This window comes from Benincasa hispida, chromosome 2, assembly GCF_027475165.1.
Source record: "Benincasa hispida cultivar pf3 chromosome 2, pf3_genome.v1.1, whole genome shotgun sequence".
NCBI lineage: Eukaryota > Viridiplantae > Streptophyta > Magnoliopsida > Cucurbitales > Cucurbitaceae > Benincasa > Benincasa hispida.
In genome coordinates, this window is record NC_143479.1 from 38,445,898 (window position 1) to 38,467,478 (window position 21,581).

At 28.9% G+C, this 21,581-nt stretch overlaps 2 protein-coding genes across 4 annotated transcripts; one reads left to right on the forward strand and one right to left on the reverse strand.

Annotated features, from left to right (window-relative positions):
- The first annotated feature begins 5,236 nt into the window (after positions 1-5,236).
- LOC120071317 (aspartic proteinase 39-like) lies at positions 5,237-13,571 on the forward strand. The gene is made up of 10 exons (XM_039023516.2): positions 5,237-6,054; positions 6,748-6,877; positions 6,966-7,213; positions 8,703-8,927; positions 9,675-9,837; positions 9,932-10,005; positions 10,592-10,682; positions 11,541-11,616; positions 12,450-12,521; positions 13,159-13,571. Exons 1-10 carry the CDS (start codon positions 5,843-5,845, stop codon positions 13,305-13,307), a joined length of 1,440 nt encoding a protein of 479 aa, XP_038879444.1. The 5' UTR covers positions 5,237-5,842; the 3' UTR covers positions 13,308-13,571.
- Positions 7,364-20,818, reverse strand: LOC120071318 (transmembrane protein, putative (DUF2358)). 3 transcript variants are annotated; one of them, XM_039023519.2, is made up of 6 exons: positions 20,333-20,818; positions 20,012-20,244; positions 19,798-19,878; positions 17,268-17,618; positions 15,133-15,250; positions 7,364-7,649 (listed from the first exon to the last, which is right to left on the reverse strand). In XM_039023519.2, the coding sequence occupies exons 1-5, from the start codon at positions 20,472-20,474 to the stop codon at positions 15,149-15,151; spliced, it is 909 nt and encodes a 302-aa protein (XP_038879447.1). In that variant the 5' UTR covers positions 20,475-20,818; the 3' UTR covers positions 7,364-7,649; positions 15,133-15,148. The 3 variants fall into 3 exon arrangements, with proteins under 3 accessions (XP_038879447.1, XP_038879446.1, XP_038879445.1); XM_039023518.2 differs by lacking the exon at positions 7,364-7,649 and adding an exon at positions 9,507-9,819; XM_039023517.2 differs by lacking the exon at positions 7,364-7,649 and having other exon boundaries at positions 15,020-15,250.
- Positions 20,819-21,581: the final 763 nt, after the last annotated feature.

Here is a 21,581-nt window from a genome sequence, read left to right on the forward strand (position 1 = left end):
TTTTGTGGTACGGAAACGAAAAGACTGGAAATAATGGACAAGGGATGAGAAAATCTCCCTCCCGCTCAATGATACATGAATGATAGAATATTTTCTGGATCAAAACGTTACTTTACTTTCCTTCGGTCTCTTTACTTAGATTTCAGTGAAGGGGAGGACGAAATTGTCCGAACCCTTGTTTTTTAGTTAGGTTTAAGTCTGACGAGAATAATATTCTACAACAAGCAATTCATTTATTTTCAAACTGACCCATTTACTATCTATTATTTGATTGACTGATCCTGTATATTGCAATGGCTGAAGAGTCAAATGTTTTGGCAATTCCTGAGGGGGATGAATCAAGATAATTTTGAATAAGTGGCTTTTAGGGGTCCTTATATATATATATATATATATATATAGTTTTTTTTCTTTTTAATTCACGTATATATGGATTTTCTGATTAGATGAACCTTTTAAACTTATTTATGAAAACTCATGCATTAAATTTGCCAATTTTAAATATGGGACTCAATCTAAATACACTTATTCTTCATAACTCGAATAAAAAATGTAGTTTTTCCTTCTTTCTTTATTATCTTAATTCTTTTTCTCATCCAATCTCAAAATATCTCAATCTCTCTCTTCCTTCTCTAGATCTCGAACATTTTTCCTTCGTTCCTTTTCTCTCTCTTTTCTAAAAGAAAAAAAAAATCTATTTAAAATTTATGTAGAATCTTGTTCATCAATTATCTTCAAGCTTCGAGTCGTTCAACTGCCACTTACGCTTGTGAGGATGTTAGAGTATTTAGCATTAAGGTCACTATTTAATGGTAGTGCGAAAAGTGAACCCCATTTAATTACCTTTAGTATTATTTATTTGTGTTTTCTATCCGTACTAACACATGGAACCCAAATCCAAATTTGTAATAAAAAATCCAAATTGATTGATGAGCGGAGCGTGCTCAATCCAATTGCGTATGGAAATTACGTCGTACTATTACCGCTATAGTTATCGTAACCTTTATTGTTACTGTTTGAGTCGAAAAATTATGAATTTTGACACTTCTACTATTATCGTTACTATTACTGTTTCGTTTGACTTTTAGAGGTAAAGGTAACGATAACGGTAACGATAAATGTGACAAAATTTATAATTCTAAGTAAATGCGATCAAAAACAATTTAATTATATTTGCGATTCAGGCTCATTATACTTGATCCATCAATAAAATTTCATTACGATTATACCAATTTTAATAAACGTGGTCTAAATGTAATAGTTTTACCGTAGATGTTAATTTAGTTTTAGGTTATTTCATTTGTAAAAGTGATTGGCCCTTGTTCGTAATATTTAAGTTAGCTCTTCTTCTTATTGTAAAAGTGGCAAACGAGGCTCGACTCCTCGAATATCCAGCGAACCAGATCCAATGACCGATTTCAGACCCAACAGGGCTCACGCACAGTTCCGACAACCCACTACCCATGTGACTACTCCGACGAACAATGCTCGACTCCGGTGAAGCTCCGGTGACGCCGAAACAGCAGTCTTCTAAGGATGGAATGATGGTTTGTTGAGGAAGTGAAGGAAGGAAATTAAAAGAGAAGAGGAAGAGGTTTGTTGAGAGAGGAAGAAGAAAAGAAAGAGGAAAGAGGAAAGAGACAGTAAAATTGGTAAAGCTTAATAGTGATCCCATTTATTTAATTTATTGTTTGATTGATTTTAATTTTAATCATTTTTTTTCAAATCTTCAAAATAATGTTTCAAATTGGTTTTATTTTTTTAATTAAATTTGCAATTTGGTATTAATTGAGATTTTGCTAAAACAAACTTCAATTTTGTTGATTATGTTTTAATTTCCGTTTTCTAAATTACATTGCAATTTAAGTTTTCAAAAAGAAATTCAAAGTTAAAAGGGTGTCAAACCCTCAATTTATTTTAATGAATTTTCAAAATTTGTTTCAATTTGAAGTTTGGGTTTGAAATTTTCATAAACAAATATTAACTCGACGTTAAATTTGAATTACGTTGAAGTTTAATTTTCAAAATACCAAAAACTTATTTTAATTTGAAATCTCTAAATTTGATTTTCACCTCAATTTATCAAAGTAATTTTAATTGGAAGGGTTCACTACTCATCATAATAATTGATTCATATTATATTATTGTCAAATGTTTTAATTTTAAAATAAGAGTGAGATTTAGTGAGAAATTGTTAAAAATTAAATTTTGACATATAGGTGTTAATTTAATGTTGTATTTTAAAATTGGATTTCTAATATATAATAATTTCTGTTGATGAAATTTAAATAAAATTGACTATAAATCATAGTTCTATCTAGATTGAGGTATTTAAGTTGACTATAAGGGGACACATCTACTTGCAACTATTCAAGTAGTCACATTTCATTTAATTTCATTAAATTGTTTTAAGTTTTCTAATGGCTCCAAATCACTCATGATTATTTCAATATTTTATATGAATTAATAAAATTGGGACATTTTTAATAAAAATAAACAAAATTTTCACTCTCAAATGAATACATATTTAATAAAATAATATGAATAACAAGAATAAAATGTTTTCAAATTGGTATTGTAGGATATTGGTATATTCTCTAAACGACCCCAAACCTAACTTTGGTTAAGTAGACCATATTCTTTCTTTTAAATGGATGACCAATCACACCTCCATAATGATTGGTGGCAACTTTCCAAATCTTTCACCTCGAAAGAGAGCTTTAGGAAAAGATGTTGGTTGCTCTGCGTTGTATTGATGTTGCGACACATATCATATTTAGAAACGAAAAAGCATATCCATGATAGATGATATGCCAAATATGAAGTATATCATTGACATTTCAATTGTATATCAGTACTTATTTAAAATGTTTTTAAAGTATATTCTTAGTTACTCAATAGTGTATTCTCATTCCTTCAAAATGTAATACTAAGTATTACATTGATGTAACAATAGTTTATTGATGCCCATTCAAATATCATTTAAAATAGAACATTTATGTACCAATAATATATCATTAGTTATCAAAAATTCATTTCAAACACATCAGTAGTTTACATTAATATATCAACTCATATAATGGAATTTCAAGTATATTATTAGTATATCAATAGTTTATCAACACTCATTTAAAATTTATTTCAATTCAATAGAGTATCAACATTCATTAAGAACTCATTTCAAGTATGTCATTAGTGTGCCTTCAAAAAAGTATATCATTAGTTTATCAATAATATACCAACATTCATTCTAAATTAAGTTTCACGTGTAATACTGTAGTATTAATAGTATATATCAAAAGACTAAATATCTTAAACTCTGAAAAAAATAACCCTCCTTAAAATTTGAAGACCGGAGACTGTAGACTTAGGATACAAAACTTCGCTCAAGTTTTTGAAGACTTTGAAGCTGAAGCTTCAAGAAGACTTGGAAAAAATTCCTTCAATGTTTGAGATAAAGATAGAAACTATACTAACCAAAAACAAATCAATACAAATACGAATTTCATTCAACGAATTAAATTTCTTTGGAAATCTCGTAAAATAGTCTAATAAATCTATGAACTTTCATTTATAAGCCTCACCCATTTTAAAAAAGATAATAATAAATAAACTAAATTTTTCGTCTTCCTGAACCTGAAGTTTTCAAATTTTTAACTAATGGATGTCTCTTTTTTTGAAAAAAAAAATGTCAAATAGATGATGACTTATTATACACAAAATTAAACATTGTGTTTAATAAAACATTTAATTAAAAAATTCAAGTACGTTAAAAACTCTATTAGATACAAAATTAAAACTCCAACAACCTATTAGACACTTTTTATTTATAATTTTAGAGACCATATAGATACGAATCTAATAGTTAATTGTCTAACCTTGTAATTTAACATCAACATAAGAGTCAGATATATCATAAGTTAAGTGTCTATCCTTGTGATTTAACAACAATATATGCATATTGTTGAACTTAAAAAAAAAATTGTACTTTAACTTTATATGAAGCTTTAGGCATGGGAATAAGAGTGGGAATGGGTAAAGGATACCCATCCCTTGTTTGGTACAAATTTTGAAGTTTTAGGCATCCATGCATCCATTATACCCATGAATGATACCCATAGAAAAAGATGTGTTTTCTTTGTTCCCATTCTATCTCCTCTTTTAATGCATTTCTTTATTTTTTTTTATTTTATATATTATTAAAACTAATTAATTAAATTATTTATTATATGAAAATTAAATTTATATTTTATAAAACCATATTAAATTTTAAATTATAGTGTATGATTTTAACTACTCATATTTAATGAATTAATTAATTTAATATATATATATATATATATATATATATATATAAACAATTTAATATATCCTTAATATTTATTTTAGTTTAATAAAGTAATTTATATGTACACATATATACCTATTCTTATTTTTTAATAAACTGTTAATAACATATGCTTGTAGTTAGTTGATAATCATTATGATTAATATAATGTAAATTTAATTTTTAATAATTATAATTAGTTCATTATTGATTAATTAAAATTCATAGCTGTTTTATTAATTAATACATCATAATTATATAAGTTCATTAAATTGATCCCATCAAATTATGTAATAAGCAACTTTAATGGTAAATTGCTCATTTTACAAATACTTGCAAATAATAATTTAATTAATATTATTATTTGATTGTTAAATAATTAGTTTTTCTCAACTTTGAACTAAATTTATTGTTTATCAATTAATCTATTAAAATTTTACAGAATTTTCATAGATTAATCTTACAAATTAAATACAAAAATAATTTATTTCCATAAAATGCTAATAACATTCTTATGCACAACCAAACACAGTCACCCTTGGTTTCCATTGTTCTTATTTAGGCTTATTATTCCCAAACATTATTAATTTCTGGGTATCTATAAAACTTTATACCAAATGGTCCTATATGAAGTTGTGCCCATTTACCAAGTTGAACATAATTCAACTGACTTAATGTTTGTACTATCAATCTCAAGATCAATATTACTGTTTGTTAAAAGTCAATAATTTAAGAATAATGTGGGCCTAATAGAATAAACCTTTGACATGTCAAATGCTAAAAAAATAGATGTACTAGAAAATTTCACAACATAACATAGATATGAATATTCAATTTTTGAAAGAGACAAAAAAAAAATGGATATATATTTGATGTTGAAATGATTGTTTATTAATGACATTGACCATTGTTCTCCGAAAACATTGGTCCACCAAAATAATAAATTTCTTAAGAAAAAAAACATTCCTTTTTCCATTTTTTGAACCATATAGTTAGTTTGTTCTTCCACTTCAATCATTCCATTTGTCAGAGAATGAATTATTTCTGAGTTTACTTTAAGCCTTTCCCTTTTAACCCATTTCCCATTTTTGGAGAAATGGTGAGATGGAAAGTCCAATGGCTTCCAGTGGAGGAATTCTCAGAGCCGAAGAATTCTTTGTGTGTGAGAGAGAACGAGAAACAAAGCCCTTAAACCAACAATTTCTCTCTTCAAATCACACAGAGAAACAACAGAAAGACAAACTTAAATCGTTTGTTTTTCTTGTTCTTCCTCTAAATTTTTCTTACCATTCAATCGCGAATCTCTCTCTCTATCTCTCTTTATCTATTTCGTTTTCTTATCTTTAGCAGGCTTTTTCATTGATTGTTCATAGTTGTCAATACCTTTCCCTTTATTCCCTCTTTTGATCTTTGTAGGGGAAAGGTAAAAGAAAACATTGTAGGGATTTTGAAACCTAGTTTCGAATTTGGGGATTTGGGTTTTGCTCGAAATCGCTGTGAAAAGTGGCTATAATCATGGATCTCGAGCGCCAGGTTTTTGTGGGTTTGTTGTTATTGTCATTTTGTTTACCTGGGTTCTGCAATTTGGTGTTTGAAGTTCAACATAAGTTTAAGGGTCGAGAGAGATCACTGAATGCTTTGAAGTCTCATGATGTTCGTCGCCATGGTAGGCTTCTCTCTGTCATTGATCTCGAACTTGGTGGCAACGGACACCCTGCTGAAACAGGGTTAGCCATTTCTCTTATGATATTTTCATATTCTTAATGTTTATTTCCTGTGTTTTGGTCTCTGATTTTGATGGTTTTGATCATACATTTTATTTGTGGGATGTGATGATCCTTTAGTCTTTGTTATATTATGGTTTCAAATGGTTCTAGAGATCAATTTTTTAGATGGTTTCATGTTGTCTTAGTTCGTTAAATCAGAAATCTGGACTATGTTATTATGCATAAATTATGTTTTTGATCATTGAAGCTTGGGTAGGATGACACAACATAATGCCACACCATTCTATTCAAATCATGACTTTGTTACTTAGGATTTATAACTTTCAAATCATTTCTCTTCAAACCCATTAAAGGAAATTTGTTCTGTCACCATCAACGGTTGAGACTTCTACTTATTTCCTTAAGGTCAGAAGGTCAAATTCCACTCCATATTTGTTGTACTCCAAAAGATGAAAAAGAAATATGTTCTTAGAGACCATTTAGAACCATTTCTAAAGGTTAGGGATCAAAGTTTTGGATTTCCAAACCTAGGGATTAGAAGGAAACTAAATCCAAACTTTTGGAGACTAGATGATAAAATGAAAAAGCGAATGATTCTCAAATGGGTTACGTTTACAGCTTACCTCTCATCTTTCCTGTTAATTCCTTTGTGCACTTGGGATATTAAATGGTTTCTTTTGGTGATCCATAAAGGTTATACTTCGCCAGAATTGGCCTTGGAACTCCTCCAAACGATTACCATGTGCAAGTGGATACAGGGAGTGACATTTTATGGGTGAACTGTGTCGGTTGCAGCAATTGTCCGAAGAAAAGTGATATTGGTGTATGATTCTTCAACATTGAAATTTTCTGTAAATTGGTAACATCTGGTGGATCATGATGAAAAATAACCATCGATTGTTCACTTACAGATAGAGTTGCAACTGTATGATCCGAAGGGCTCCAGCAGTTCAAGCTTGATTACTTGTGATCAACCATTTTGCTCGGCCACATACGATGCTCCGATCCCTGGTTGCAAGCCAGATCTACTCTGCCAATATAAAGTTATCTATGGGGATGGAAGTGCAACAGCTGGATATTTTGTGAAGGATCATGTTCAACTCCAACAAGCAGTAGGAAACCGTCAAACTAAAGTAACTAATGGCAGTATAATATTTGGGTAATTCCTTTTTCTTTTCCTTGGTGGGCTCCTCTACTTTTATTACCTAACATTTAACAACCTTAACTATGCACAATTTTACTTGCGAGCATACAATGTTATTATTGGAAAATGAAAAGTATCCTACATTTGTATAGATAAAAGGGTAAACTAGACCAAAATGTTTAGCATTAATGTAATGGTGTTATAAGGTTATAAATACAGTCTCTGAATCATATATGAATTAAGATACAATTAAAGAAGGAAGTTATTACTCAGATACTGAATGAATTGTGGATGAACCGAGAAATAATCTACATTTATTTTAATAAGAAACCTCATTAAGCACTTACTGCTATAGTCAATTAACATAATAACTGCTGGCCTAGAAGGTCTATTTTAATCCTTGTGATATTTGCATCTGGAAAAGGGTTGGGTAGGAAAGTGATACCGATACCTGATCAATCAATTAAACAATCTCGTCATACTCCGAAATCTTCATTTATATTGTTGCTTCTTTAATGATCGTAATAGTCTAGGCTTAATTTGGTAAACATTTAGGCTCCGTTTGGTAACAATTTCGTTTTTGGTTTTTTGTTTTTGAAAATTAAGTCTATTTTCTCCCTATTTCTTACAATGATTTGCATCTTTCTCAAGTACAATGATTGAATTCTTAGCCAAATTTCAAAAACAAAAACAAGTTTTTAAAAGCTACTTTTTTAGTTTTAAAAAATTGGTTTTTTTTTGAAACCATTGGTAAAAAGTAGATAATAAAGGGAGAAATTTGGATATGGAAGAAGTGTTTATAGGCTTAATTTTTAAAAACAAAAAACAAAAAACAAAAAACAAAAAACAAAAAACAAAAAATAAAAAACCAAATAGTTACCAAACGGGGTCTTAGTTTTTGGTCTTTGATGTTTGAAAATTAAACCTATTTCCACTCAATTTCTTACATGGTTTGCATGTTTCATAAGTATAAGGGTTGAATTATCAGTCAAAATACAAAAACAAAAACAAGTTTTTAAAAACTACTTTTTTTAGTTTTCAAAATTTAGCTTGGTTTTTTAAAATATTGGTATAAGGTAGATAATAATTAAGAAATTTTGAGGTGGAAGGGATGTTGTATAGATTTAATTTTCAATAACTAAAAACCAAAAAAGAAATGGTTACTCTACGGGGCCTGATCTATTCAAATGTCTCCTCCTTGCTTTGTTTCAAATCCTGCAACTCTTTCTCATTACAAACACTTGGACTTATTTTGAATCGAGATATATGATGTGTCTAGCTTCACTTGGACTTATCTCTGTTTTTTTTTTTTTTTGGTGGGAAGTTTCGAGATATGGCTTCCAATCTAATCCAGTGTTTAATGTACTTTTATTCTCTTTAATTGAGCACTTGTTGATCATTAAAAGTTTCACCTTATGTAGTCGGAAAAATCTTAAGATCATACAAGTTCAGTTAACTAATGCTGCTTTTACTTCTTTATCTCAAGTTGACTTGTGTGGTTTAGGTGTGGAGCTAAACAATCTGGGGAGCTTGGTACGTCATCCGAAGCACTTGATGGAATACTTGGTTTTGGACAGGCTAATTCATCTATGATTTCTCAGTTGGCTGCAACTGGGAAGGTGAAAAAGATTTTTGCACACTGCTTGGATAGTATATCAGGGGGTGGGATTTTTGCAATTGGAGAAGTAGTTGAGCCAAAAATGAAAACATCACCAGTGGTACCTAATCAGTATGTGAACTACCTCTCCAAATCTTATTTGTTCTGATCTTCACACATTTTCAAGCTGCTTACCCTCCTTATCAATCATATTTTGTCCCTTATGATGCATAAAAAATTAAGAAAAGATGTTTTGTATGAGTCATTTTCGTACATGTTTGTGAACATTTTGAAATTGTTAAAATCATTTCTATCGCGTTATCATATTCAAAGTCACCCCGAAACGTGTCTTTAAACACTCAAATACAATTTAATGTTTAACTTTAGAGTTTTACACACTTTTCATGTCATCAAAATTTGTTTTAAATGATTAAAAGCATGTTTTAGAATGATTTTGAAAATAACAAAAGTGATTTAACCATTTCAGAATCACTCCAAGCATGCCCTTATTTTGTCCCACTAACTTTGGCTATTCCCCCTTTTCCTAACACTTGTCCAATAAGAATTCCATGTCACCATTAAGTTCGTATTTACTTTTCAAAATTGAAGAATCCCCGTCTTTCGGAACTGGCTTTAACTTTTGAAGGTCCTACAAAGCGTGTCGCATGCTTCTGTACTTGACATTTTTAAAGTTTAAAGACTAAACCAAATAGGTACAACAACCAAACTTGACATTCCAAGTTTATGATTGAACAAAGTTCGTTTTTTTCCACTCTCCAAAGTTTGCTTCTTGTGTACAAGAATTTAGAAGTCTTCTACTTATTACAATGAAGTTTTTTACATTTTACCTTTTTTCCTTCTTCCATCTACAAATTTCAGGGCTCACTACAATCTTGTTCTAAATAGAGTTAAGGTAGGGGGCACCGCTCTTGATCTTCCTCTTGGAATATTTGAAACTGTTTACAGAAGAGGAGTAATCATTGACAGTGGCACAACACTAGCTTATCTTCCTGAGAGCATTTACCTGCCATTAATGGAGAAGGTACTGAGCAAAAATTTTGCTTCTTTTTGTAAGCATTTATGCAACTAAAGTCTAAATTCCTTTTTCCTAAAAAAATATATAACTTGTGTTGTAGATCTTGGGTGCCCAACCTGGTCTGAAACTACATACTATTGATGACCAGTTTACTTGTTTTCTGTATGATGGAAAGTAAGATGCTTACTCTTATCCTTATTGTTTAGTACTCTTACAACTAGACATATCATTTGATGTTTGGAATGTACATTATGTTCTAGCATTTTCGATTTTGTTGATGTTTAAATATCATTCAATGACAGTGCTGGGAAGAAACTTAATAGCAGAATAGTGACCTGATATATATAAAATATTGTGTTTGAGATGTTTTTAGTCTTTCTTGGATTGAAAACCCACCTGATCCTTCTAGTCACACAATCCAATTACTAAGAGGAAAAGAGGGTGATGATTTTCATTACATTATTTAGAGGTTTGACAACTTTTTAGAACAGGACATATGAATAGACCATATTTGATAAAAAAAGTTCGAATGTCATAATCACCATTTTATTGTTCAATTTTAACGTCATCAAACAAGTTTTTGATCGAAAACTTTTGAAAGATTAGAGACGGAATTCGACATGTATGCTCTTGGGACTAAGTGTTGTATATGGGGACTTCCATTCAATCTGTTGAAGTGAAAATGCTGTCATTCTTGATATTGTTCGACTGTTCTGAAGAAATTTTGGTCACTTTTCTATTTTGTTTTGTACTATTTCAGTGTGGACGACGGATTTCCAACAGTGACATTCGAATTTGAGGAGGCCCTAATCTTGGTTGTTTACCCTCATGAGTATCTCTTTCAGATTCGAGTAAGTAATCTACTTTTTGTTAACATTTTGACTGTTTGTTTTTATTATAGTCGTTCAAACTTTTGGACCTTAATATGCTTTTAGTTTACAAGTTTGTTTTTTCGTTCTAACTTTTTGGGATGAAAACAACTTACAAAACTATTTTTTTACTTATCAAAATGGCCAAGTTTCAAAAGAGTTTTCAACAAGTAGATTTTAAAACCGTTTAAATCTTATGAACTTTGCCTGAAAGATCGTCTTAATGTTTGACATTGACTTCTTTCTTTTTCTTTTTAAGATTATTTAACAGAAACATGATATAGATACTTGTTTGCTAAGGCCCCATTTGGTAATGACTTATTTTTACGTTTTTTTGTTTTTAAAGGCTATGCTTATAAAGACTACTTCCACCTATAAGTTTCTTCGCTTTGTTATCTACTTTCTACCAATGTTTTTTAAGCCAAACCAAAATTTAAAAACTTAAAAAAGTAGTTTTAAAAAACTTGGTTTTGTTTTTAGAATTAAATTAAAAATTCAAATATTTCTTTAAGAAATATGAAATAACATAAATTTCAAAAACAAAATCGTTAACAAATGAGGCTTAAATTATCTTAAGAGTATATTTTCATACAAACAATTATTTAAAAATCACAAGTCATACGTAGTAATAGTGGGGTTAAGTACTAAAGTTCGAGAACACGTTCAAATTTTTGTTAAATAATCAATAAAAAATCAACCACAATAACTTAAATATATTTTCATAGACTAAGAAACCATAAAATCTATTTTTTTTTACAAGAAACAAATTCTATTAATGATAAAATCTTAAAACATGAGGGTTATGAATAATGAAGGTTCTCTATGTTTTGGGGTGTGCAGGATGATGTATGGTGTGTTGGATGGCAGGATAGTGGAGCTCAATCCAAAGATGGAAAGGAAGTCACTCTCTTGGGAGGTATCTTCTTATCTTCATTATCATCAATGTCTTACCATATGTTTATACTGTTTAGGTTAAAATATCATTTCAATCCTTGTTCTTTTGATAAATCTTGAATTTAGTCCTTACAACTAGTTTATTGTTGATTTTTCGGTAACTTTCTATTATCTATTAGCATTTTGACTATAAATTATGAGAACATATTTGCAAAGAAGTTATTATTCAATTTCGATAAAAATTAAATTTGAAGAACTAAATTTAAGATTCATTAAAAGTACATGAACCAAAATAGTAAAATTTTGGAAGTACGTGAATTGGGTTGGTATCTTAGCCAACACTTTTAGATTGCAACTTAGATGAAGGAAGTAAGTTAAAATATCATTTTGGTCCTTGTACTTTGGAAATTATTCAATTTTAGCCTCCCTACTTTTATGACCAATTTCAGTTCATGTATTTTCAATAAGCTTTAAATTTAGTTTTCGTTACTAGTTTATGGTTGATTTTTCAAAAACTTTTTATTATATATTAGCATTTTCACTATATATTTTAGAAACATATTTGCATGCTATTATATTTCTTTCCATGAAAACTATTATTATTTAACCAATTTCGATAAAAGTTAACTTCCAAGGGACTTTTAAGGCTTATTAAAAGTATACAAGGACCTAAAATTGAACAAAATTTGATGTACGAGAGTCAAAATTGTATTTTAACCAAGAAAAGAAAAACTTAATCTAAACTTTTTAGTATATTGTTTGACAATTTTAAAACCAACTATATGATGACCATTATGGTGCATATTTTAGTAGAATGTTAGCTTGATTTCCTTTTTCATGGGTTTTGAATTGCAGACTTGGTTCTTCAAAACAAGTTGGTTTACTATAATCTTGAAAATCAGACCATTGGTTGGGTTGAGTACAACTGTGAGTTTCTATCTACCTTAAAACTTAATTTCCTTTTTGCTTTTTATTCAATCATTTTCTTATGGGAGTTGAAATAAATTACTTGAAAAAAACTCAAATGAATCTAACCTAAACCATTTTGAAGAAAATAATTATTTCTAGATCGAATATTAAAATAACTATTCTTCACAATTTTAAGATTAATAGACCAAATATGCTATGGTTGGATTGAGTTGCGTCATTGTTTAACTAAGGCCACTTGCAATGTTGACAAAGGAAAGAAAAACAAAATTCATCTACCTAGGATTTAATATCCTATGGGTTTTCTTGACGCCCAAATATTGTAGGATCAGACAGGTTGTCTGTGAGATTAGTCGAGGTGTGCATAAGTTAGTCCAAACACCCGTGGATATAAAAAAAATTCTTTTAAAAAAAAAATCAATAGCTTGTTTAAGATACTCAAACCATCTTTTAACTTTTCAGTTTGAAAAATTATGAAAAGTTAAAAAAATTATGAGGTAAAGAATAAGCTTACTTTTTATTCATTGGCTATATATTTGAAGGCTAAGATATGGTTTGATGGAATGGGATTAAATTGATAAGAATAGAAGGAAATGTTAGATTTTGACCATATGTGATGCATTGGTGGATTGAACAGGCTCTTCAGGCATAAAATTGAAAGATGGAAAATCAGGAGAAATTTATACAGTTGGAGCCCACAAACTGTCTTCTGCAGAATCCCTTGTAGTGGTTGGGAGACTACTTCCATGGTGCTTGTTAGCTTTCACCTTCTTTTTTATTCAATAGATTCTTTACAACAGGCACAACATTTTTTTTTTCTTTTTCAATTTTTGTTGTACCATAATGTAATCCCCCAAAATGGAAATAACTAATTCCTTTTCCCCAGAAAAGAAAAAAGAAATCCTCAGTTTTCTTTTGTTGTTTCTTTGAATTTGTTGATATTGGAAGAGAGAGATTTGTTTGTGAGTATATATATATTTGTGAATGAAGACAATGGAATGGTTGTTGTAATTTGCTTTAATGCTAATACTGAATTGATACTTATGTTCATCTCTCTTTTCACTTCATTGTTTTATTTAATTGAATTCTAAACTCCCAAAAAAAAAAAACATTTTGTTAGTTCAAATCTGGCCTTAGATGGAGATGGTTAATCCATTACTATAGAATTTGTTTTTTTTTTTCCTTTTTGAAAAATATCATTAAGTATATCAATTTATATCTTATTACGTTTTGTTTAGAAAAATCTTGTGTGAAATTTATAATTGTATCAATTAAATCCTTAAATTCAAATAAACTTAAATTGATCAATTTAAATTCTTAGTCAAAATTTCTTTTGAGAATTGTTCATGCATTGATTCTAATTGGCCATTTTGTAAAACCGACATTTGAAGAAATCTACACACATTTGAGAATCAATGCATGAATGATTTAAAAAAATAATTGTAAAGAAAAGTCTAAATTGGTTGGCTTATAAAAATTTAGGAGTATAATTAACTCAATCATAATTTTCATACAATATTAGTTGAACGACATATGGAGAAGAGTGTAAAATTGATACACTTACAAAAGTTTGAAGTCTAAATTGATAAAATCACCAATTCAAGGTTTTAATTAATACAACCCCCAAAATTGGGGTATAAATTGATGTTTGCCTTTTTTCAATATCTGTAAATATTTTGACCAATTTACATGCACCTCAACTAATCTCATAGATATATAAATGAAGCATATCTTTTGCTCATGTTAACTATCATAAGCGTAGGGATACAATTATAGATTAAATTTAGGGGTGATTTTACTTTTTAGAATACAACTAACCATTATAGTTATATCATGCATCCAAAGCTAAGGATGTTGGTCGGTTCGGTTTTGTGAATTTTCGAATCAATTAAGAAACAAACCAAATCAATCGATTTTGTAAATAAGAGATCCAAACCGATGTCTAATAAAAAACAAAACCAATTGATTGGTTTTATTTGGTTCAATTTATCATTGGTTTGATTCTTGGTTTTTAAAATTATATTTTTTTCTTCTAAATTTTAATTTGTATTTTCAATTTTGTTTCGAATGGGTCCTTTTTGCAAATTTTAAATTAAAATTGGGTCAATTTCTTTTTCTATAGATTGAAATTTGACATTTTTTTTTCTTGACACTTTTTAAATTAAAAAAAAAACATGTACACTCCATATTTATTTGTCTTTTTTCTAAACAATAAATATAAATACACCATAATAATTAAAACACTAAAATATACCTAATGTTAAAGTTGATTTTTAAGCGTATATATACCTTCGATTCGGTTTTGATTGGTTTTTCCATTTAAAATTCGATCCAAACCAATATTTTTTGGTCTTTTCCAAATACAAACTAATATATCTAATTTTATACTAAAAATCCAAACCAAAACCAATGGGTTGATTTGGATTGGTTTGATTTTTCGATTTTTCGGTATTTTTGTTGTACTCCTATCCAAAACTAGGGCAAAGAAAAATCCATGATTACACACATACATTATTGTTCGACTTTGACTAAAATATGAAATTTTCGTCGTAAAAAATATACATTAATTACACACGATGAGGTTTCGTGTAATGTAGTATAGAGAACATACCTTAGTATTGTTGCATTTACAGTGTGGCCCTCAAAAACTGTACAACAAAATAGAGGATAGCCAGCAGCAGAGCAAATTGGTATGCATCTCTTTGGAAGTTGTCCTCACCTTGAAAGAACTACATACAATTCCGACGGTAAGTGATTAACGGTATGTTTGAAAATGCTTTAAATTGGAGTAATTTAGGTTCTGTTTGTTAACTATTTTGTTTTTTATTTTTATTTTTTAAAACACTTTAAACTACTTTTTGAAAACTACTCTTTCTAGTTCTCAAAATTTGACTTATTTTTTAAATCATTGGTGAAAAATAGATAACAAATGAAGAAATTTGAAAGTGGAAATAGTGTCTATAAGCTTAATTTTTAAAAATAAAAACAAAAAACAAAATGGTTATGAAATGAGGGCCTTAGTTAAGCACTTTAGTATAAGCAAAATTTTGTTTGATTTAATATTAGGTTTTACTTACAAGTGATTTTGAAGTACCCTTTTTAAAATGTTGTCACACACTTGATTATTATCCCTAAAAATGCTACCTATTACAATTACTCTTAAGTTAAATTACAAATTTAGTCATTGAACTTTGAAATTTATATTTATTTGGTCCTTAAACTTTAAAATTACAAAATTAGTCCTTGAGCTTTCAAATTTTTAAAATAGAAAATCTACTAGACACAAAATGAATGTTTAATTAGGATTCCATTAGATATGAAATTCAAATTTATATCTAATAGAACAATTAATTTTTATAAATTTCAAATCTGTTCAAGTCCTATTAGATAAAAAATTTAAAAGTTTGATTTATTAGACCCACTTGAAAATTCAAAGACAAAATATATACGAAAACAAACTATATGTCACTCTGATCTTGACAATTTTGAGTGAGGAGTGCTTTTGATATTACAGAGGGAATTTAAATGAGAAGCAAACATGATTATAAATTAGCTGCTCTACACATGTGGTTTGAGTCAAATTTGAGAGGTTCTCGGGTAAACTATTTCGAGAATGAATTTCTATCTTAGTTTTTAAAATTATTTTTGAAACAATAGAAGGTAAACTATTCTTTTAAACTCCCTATTTGACAACTATTGTTTAATTGGGTAATCATTCGATTTTTTAAAAATAAATTTATTTCTTTTCAATTTTTTATGACGATTTTCATTTTACTTGAATAAAAGAGTTGAATTCTTAGCTAAATTTTAAAAATAGAAACAGATTTTTAAAAACTATTTTTCTTTTTTCTTTTTTTTTGTCTTCGAAACTAACCTTTTAAAATATTGATAGAGAGTATAAAACAAAGCAAGAAACTTTGAAGAGATGTTTGTAGGTTTAATTTTCAAAAAATTAAAAATAAAAATTAAAGGGTAACCAAAGAGTATCTACGTTTTTTATTTTTGGTTTTTGAAAATTAAACTTAAAAATAATTCTTTTGTTTTGCAATTGACAATTGAACAGGTAATGAATCAACTGGAAAATCAATAACAGAAACATTTTGTTCTTAATCAACTCCAGCAGCATCAAAGAAAACAAATGAAGGTACCTAAAATTAAAGAGTTACTGTGAAGTAATAAACCTTACCTTGTAAAATAAAAGTTTATTTGTTTTTTCAACCACTTTCTACCTATGATTTCAAAATCAAGCCAACTTTTGGTAACTAAAAATAATCAGTTCCATAAACTTTTTTTTGTTTGTGAAATAACTTAAACAAATTTAAATTTCAGAAAGAGAAAACTAAAAATAAATATATTATCAACACGATCTAAGAGAACACAACTTTTCCAAAAACTAGAAACAAGAAACATTATCTCGAAAAAAATAATCCCTAAAAATGAGAAAGTACACCAACAAGCTATTACCAATTTAAAGACCTTTAAAAAAACAGAAAAACAAACACAAAAAAAAAAAAAATAGAAAATCATCATCAAACAGACATGTTTTTCTCAAAAACCAAACAAAACACAGTTACATTACTAAAAGACCTAAAAAAGAGACATAAGTAACCATAAACAAGTAATGGTTACCAATGCTATATTTTCAGAAGTTAAAAAATAAGAGGAATAAAATAGCGCATTGGTGAAAATGGGAAGATTAATTTAGCTTGACAAAGATAGACAATAAGATGGATAAAGAACACTAACCTTGGTAGGATCACCGGAAGGGTCAGGGAACATTTCCAAGTTCTGTTTCTCGGTAGAGACTCGACCGGTGAGGCTGCTGACAGAATCAGCCAAGTCCTTTCCCGCCTCGGCGGAGGCGAAGAGATAGCGTGAGGCCCAAAAGAAAGCTTGCGAAATGGCAGAAGAACTCGATACGTCCCAACGCTCTTCGTGTTCGATAACTTGGCCACTGATTTGGTTGAGAGTGAACTGTGAATCAACTTTGATAATGAGATCTCCTCCTATGGCTGAAACCAAGGATTTAGGTTTCCCTTTGATTGTCCACTTGATGTTTAGTATGCTTGTTGACACCATCACCATTTCTTGCACACTCTGTCGTTACAAACCATACTGATTATGACAAAATTACATGACGGCTGGTTGAGATTTGAGTTAAATTTCTTTTTTAAGTACACCTGTGAGGATGGGGGATTGAACCTCCAATCTTTAGGAAGAAAGCGCATGTCAATTATCATTGAGCTAAACTTACTTTGACAAAACAAACGGTGTAGACTTGAAAACCCGACGGTGATTCGAACGTCTTACCTTTTAGTTGAGGTTTTAATACGTTATTGAGCTACACTCAAATTGTCAGACGAGAGAAAGTGAGGCTGCTAACATCTAGCCTGTGTTTAGTATATTTGAGTCTTCTTAATGAAAAGAGTTAAATTACTAGGAGAACCAACGGTGAAGACTTAGATTTTAGTTGCTCTTTTCACTAATAAGTCTCAAATATATTTAAAGTAGGCTAAGTATTAGTAGTCTCATTTTCTCTCTCTAACTAACTTGAGTATAGTTCAATAAGACATTAAAATCTAGATCGAAAGATAAGAAGTTCAAATCACTTATACATGCATCTCTAGTTCATCTTTCTATTTATTTCCTGGAATATCTTTCTCTAAAATATCCACATAAATATGACTATAATGATAAAGCCTGAAAAGTATATTATTTGAATTTTAAAAGTACATAGGTCGTTTTTATAATTAAATTCTAAATTTGTGATTTGATGATTGCTGCGTGTGTGAATATATTTATATATTATTAAACAGAAGAAACCTAGAAACGTAGAAAACGTTATCAAATATGTTTTTACGTTTTGTTTTTTCAAAAAGAGAGCTACAAGTAATTATTATTATTATTATTATATGATTATTATTTTTTAAAAATAAAAGGACCAGAAAATAGAAATGTTATTGAATTAATATTTTTAAACTTTAGCCATGAGTTTGAAAAAAAAAAATCTAGAATATAGGTTTTCTTTAAAGGAATTCTACAATATAGATTAATTGTCAATTACCATTTTTAAGAAAAAAAATTGGTTATAAAAAATCATAAGAAAGTAGTTATTTTATTCTTTCTAAAACTTAGAAAAGAAAAGAAAAAAAGGTTTTAATTTAAAAACGATATGATTAATTATCTAATCTAATTCTAAATTGGTTTAAATTCATTTTCGTTTTTCAATTTAAAATTTTATCTATTTTTATCAACTTCCAAATTTTTCATTTTAATACTTGAATTTTTTTTTCAAAACAAAAAATTATTTTAGTTCTTAGACTGACAAAATGTCATTTATTTCAGTCTTCCAACTTGAAAAAACTAACCAAGTTTCATTTATAAACTATTTTGCTACCTAATATTTATTTATCCAATACCCAGTATGTGGCCTTTTTTTAGAGTATTCGACATATGTGGTTTTAATATACATGTTCTAACTTCTAAGTCACATTTTAATTATTCTAAAAAAAAAGTAACATTTTAATTTGTCAAAAAAAAATGTAAAAACATAAATGATTATTGATTGTTTTCTAACAATAGAGGACTAAAATTTCTCGAAAATAAATAATTATATAAAGATAGAGGATTAAAATAATCCTTTCATTTTTAATTGTTTCTTTTTTAAAATTAAAACTATAAATCTAAGCCTAAGTTATGAAAACTAAAAGGAGTGATTTTTAAAAATTTGTTTTTCTCCTAGAATTTGATTAAGAATTCAAACCTTCATTTAAAGAAGGTAAAAGTCATAATAAAGAAGTTGGGAAGAAATCATCTTAAAAATTAAAAATAAAAATCTAGGAATCAAAATAAACATTTTCAAAGTAGGAACAAAACGAACCAATTTGAAACTCTTGAACCAAATTAGTATTTAAACCTAAAAAAACTAAAATCTAAAAAACTCAAGACTGATTTTAAAATTACAATTTGATAACTATTTATTTTTTAGTTTTTTAAAATTATGCTTATTTTTTTTAACTTGATTTTCAATCGGTTACCAAAGGAATCCAAATAACTAGCCTAAATTATCTAAATAACTAAAAATAAAATTCCAACCTTATACGTTTTAATAACTTTTTCACTCAAATTCGTCCTACTGTAAGGGCATTTTCTTTGCACAGTAAAAAAAAAAAAAAAAAAATGAAAATTTAATAGAAAAAAATTGCTACACGACGATTTGTGCTTTTTTTTTTTAATTAAATTTTTTAATATTGTAATACTCAGAAAAAGGCATTACCGTAGTTGGATTCTCAAGCGCACTGGTTGCCCAGAGTTGTCTTTTATACTTTTCTCGACCCGTGAATTTCCTAATCGGATCCTGCATTTCACAATTTCAACTAAATTTCAATCACTTTCCCTCTAAATTTCATCTTCAAAACAGTTCAGAACAATCACAACAAAGCAATTGATCGATGAAATCCATAAAAATTAGGGCAAAAAAAATTCGATACCTTATACTTGACAAAGACCGCAAAATTTCCAAGAGATCGATCGCCTTGGCGAAGTTGAAGAATGTCTCTAGCAAGTTGCCTAGCGGTAGATTCAACCAAGGGACTACTGATGCACTCAAATTCGTTGCAAAGCTCACCGAAATCCATGCCGTCTACGATTTTATCAGCTTCCGATCTTTCGACGGCGGATTCCGCCGTCAATTGATCGGTGCTGTTCGAATCGTTCGCGGCGGCTGCAAAATAGAAACCCTGAACCTATCAGAGACATTGAGAAATATCGTGATTAAAAAGAGAAAAGTTGTGTGGAGAAAAAATGCAGGCCTCTGAGAGAAAGAGCATGGCGGGAGTGAGGAGGAACGGCGAGAGGCGTGGCGGCGCCAAGGCGGCTCTTGCGGCGGAAGAATGCGGTGGCGGCCGCTGGAGATGGAGCGGCGAAAGCAGGAGAGGAAACGCAGGTACTCATCTCTCCGTCCCATTGTGATTACAGGCTCTAGCCATTAGTTACTTGTGGTTGGATTTCAGCCTCTAATTCCTCTTGATTTTTCCTTTTTTTTTTCCCTTGCTTTCTTTTAAATTTTTTCTTTTATTTTTCCTTTTTTCCAAAAAAAAAAAAAAAAACATGTGGAAACATGAATTTAAATATTTAACATTTTGATCGATGATATACCTCTTAATTAGTTACAATACTGAGTTTGACAAAACAACGATGAATTCTATCTTAGACCTTAGAAATGGTAATATGAATTTTATCCTAGACTTTATTATTAATTTAAATCTCATTTTGCATTTTAAAAGTTTGAGGTTTTTACATTGTAATTTCATAATATATATCTTGGTTTCATAATATATTTCATAATATATGCGCCAAGGCGGCTCATATAAGTAAGTCAAGAAAAATCTTTATGCAATCTTGGTTGCATTCGACCAAATATTTTTGTTTGTTTGTTTTTTTAATTTATTTTATTTTTCTATATACAAATAAGAAATATGGGATTAGATATAATCTAAGCTGTACCTAATCACTGTTAATAAATTAATAATTTAGACCGACTTTCAAAAGTATGTTATTTGTTTATCAAATTAAGTTGATATTTGACTAACACTAGTATTATTGGAGTAACAAAATGTAAAAATATGAAATTAAATTAACATTTTATAATTTTAAAGTTCAAATACGCAATAGAAAAGTTAGTAGACTAAACAGGAAAGTTCTCGATAATAGAAGATGAAATTTAAACATTTTTATTTAATTAAATAATTGGAAATAATATTTATTCTTTCATTATTCAAAAATCTTCGTAATATGGTGGTGAGGAGGGACCATGTGTGACCAATTTCATTGGTTAATGTAGGAGACACGTGTGAATATGTCATTGGTTAATGCACATAACGAATAAGATGGACTTAGGAGCTGATTTTTAAATCAAAGAATGGTGTGAATCTGTGATACTTTTGTCAAGTCTGTATTTGTGGTCGTGGGAGGGGGACAAGTTTATTATAATTTATTCTATAACAAATATTTAAATTTTATTTTAGTAATTAAATTATATATTTATTCATTATTTCTTTT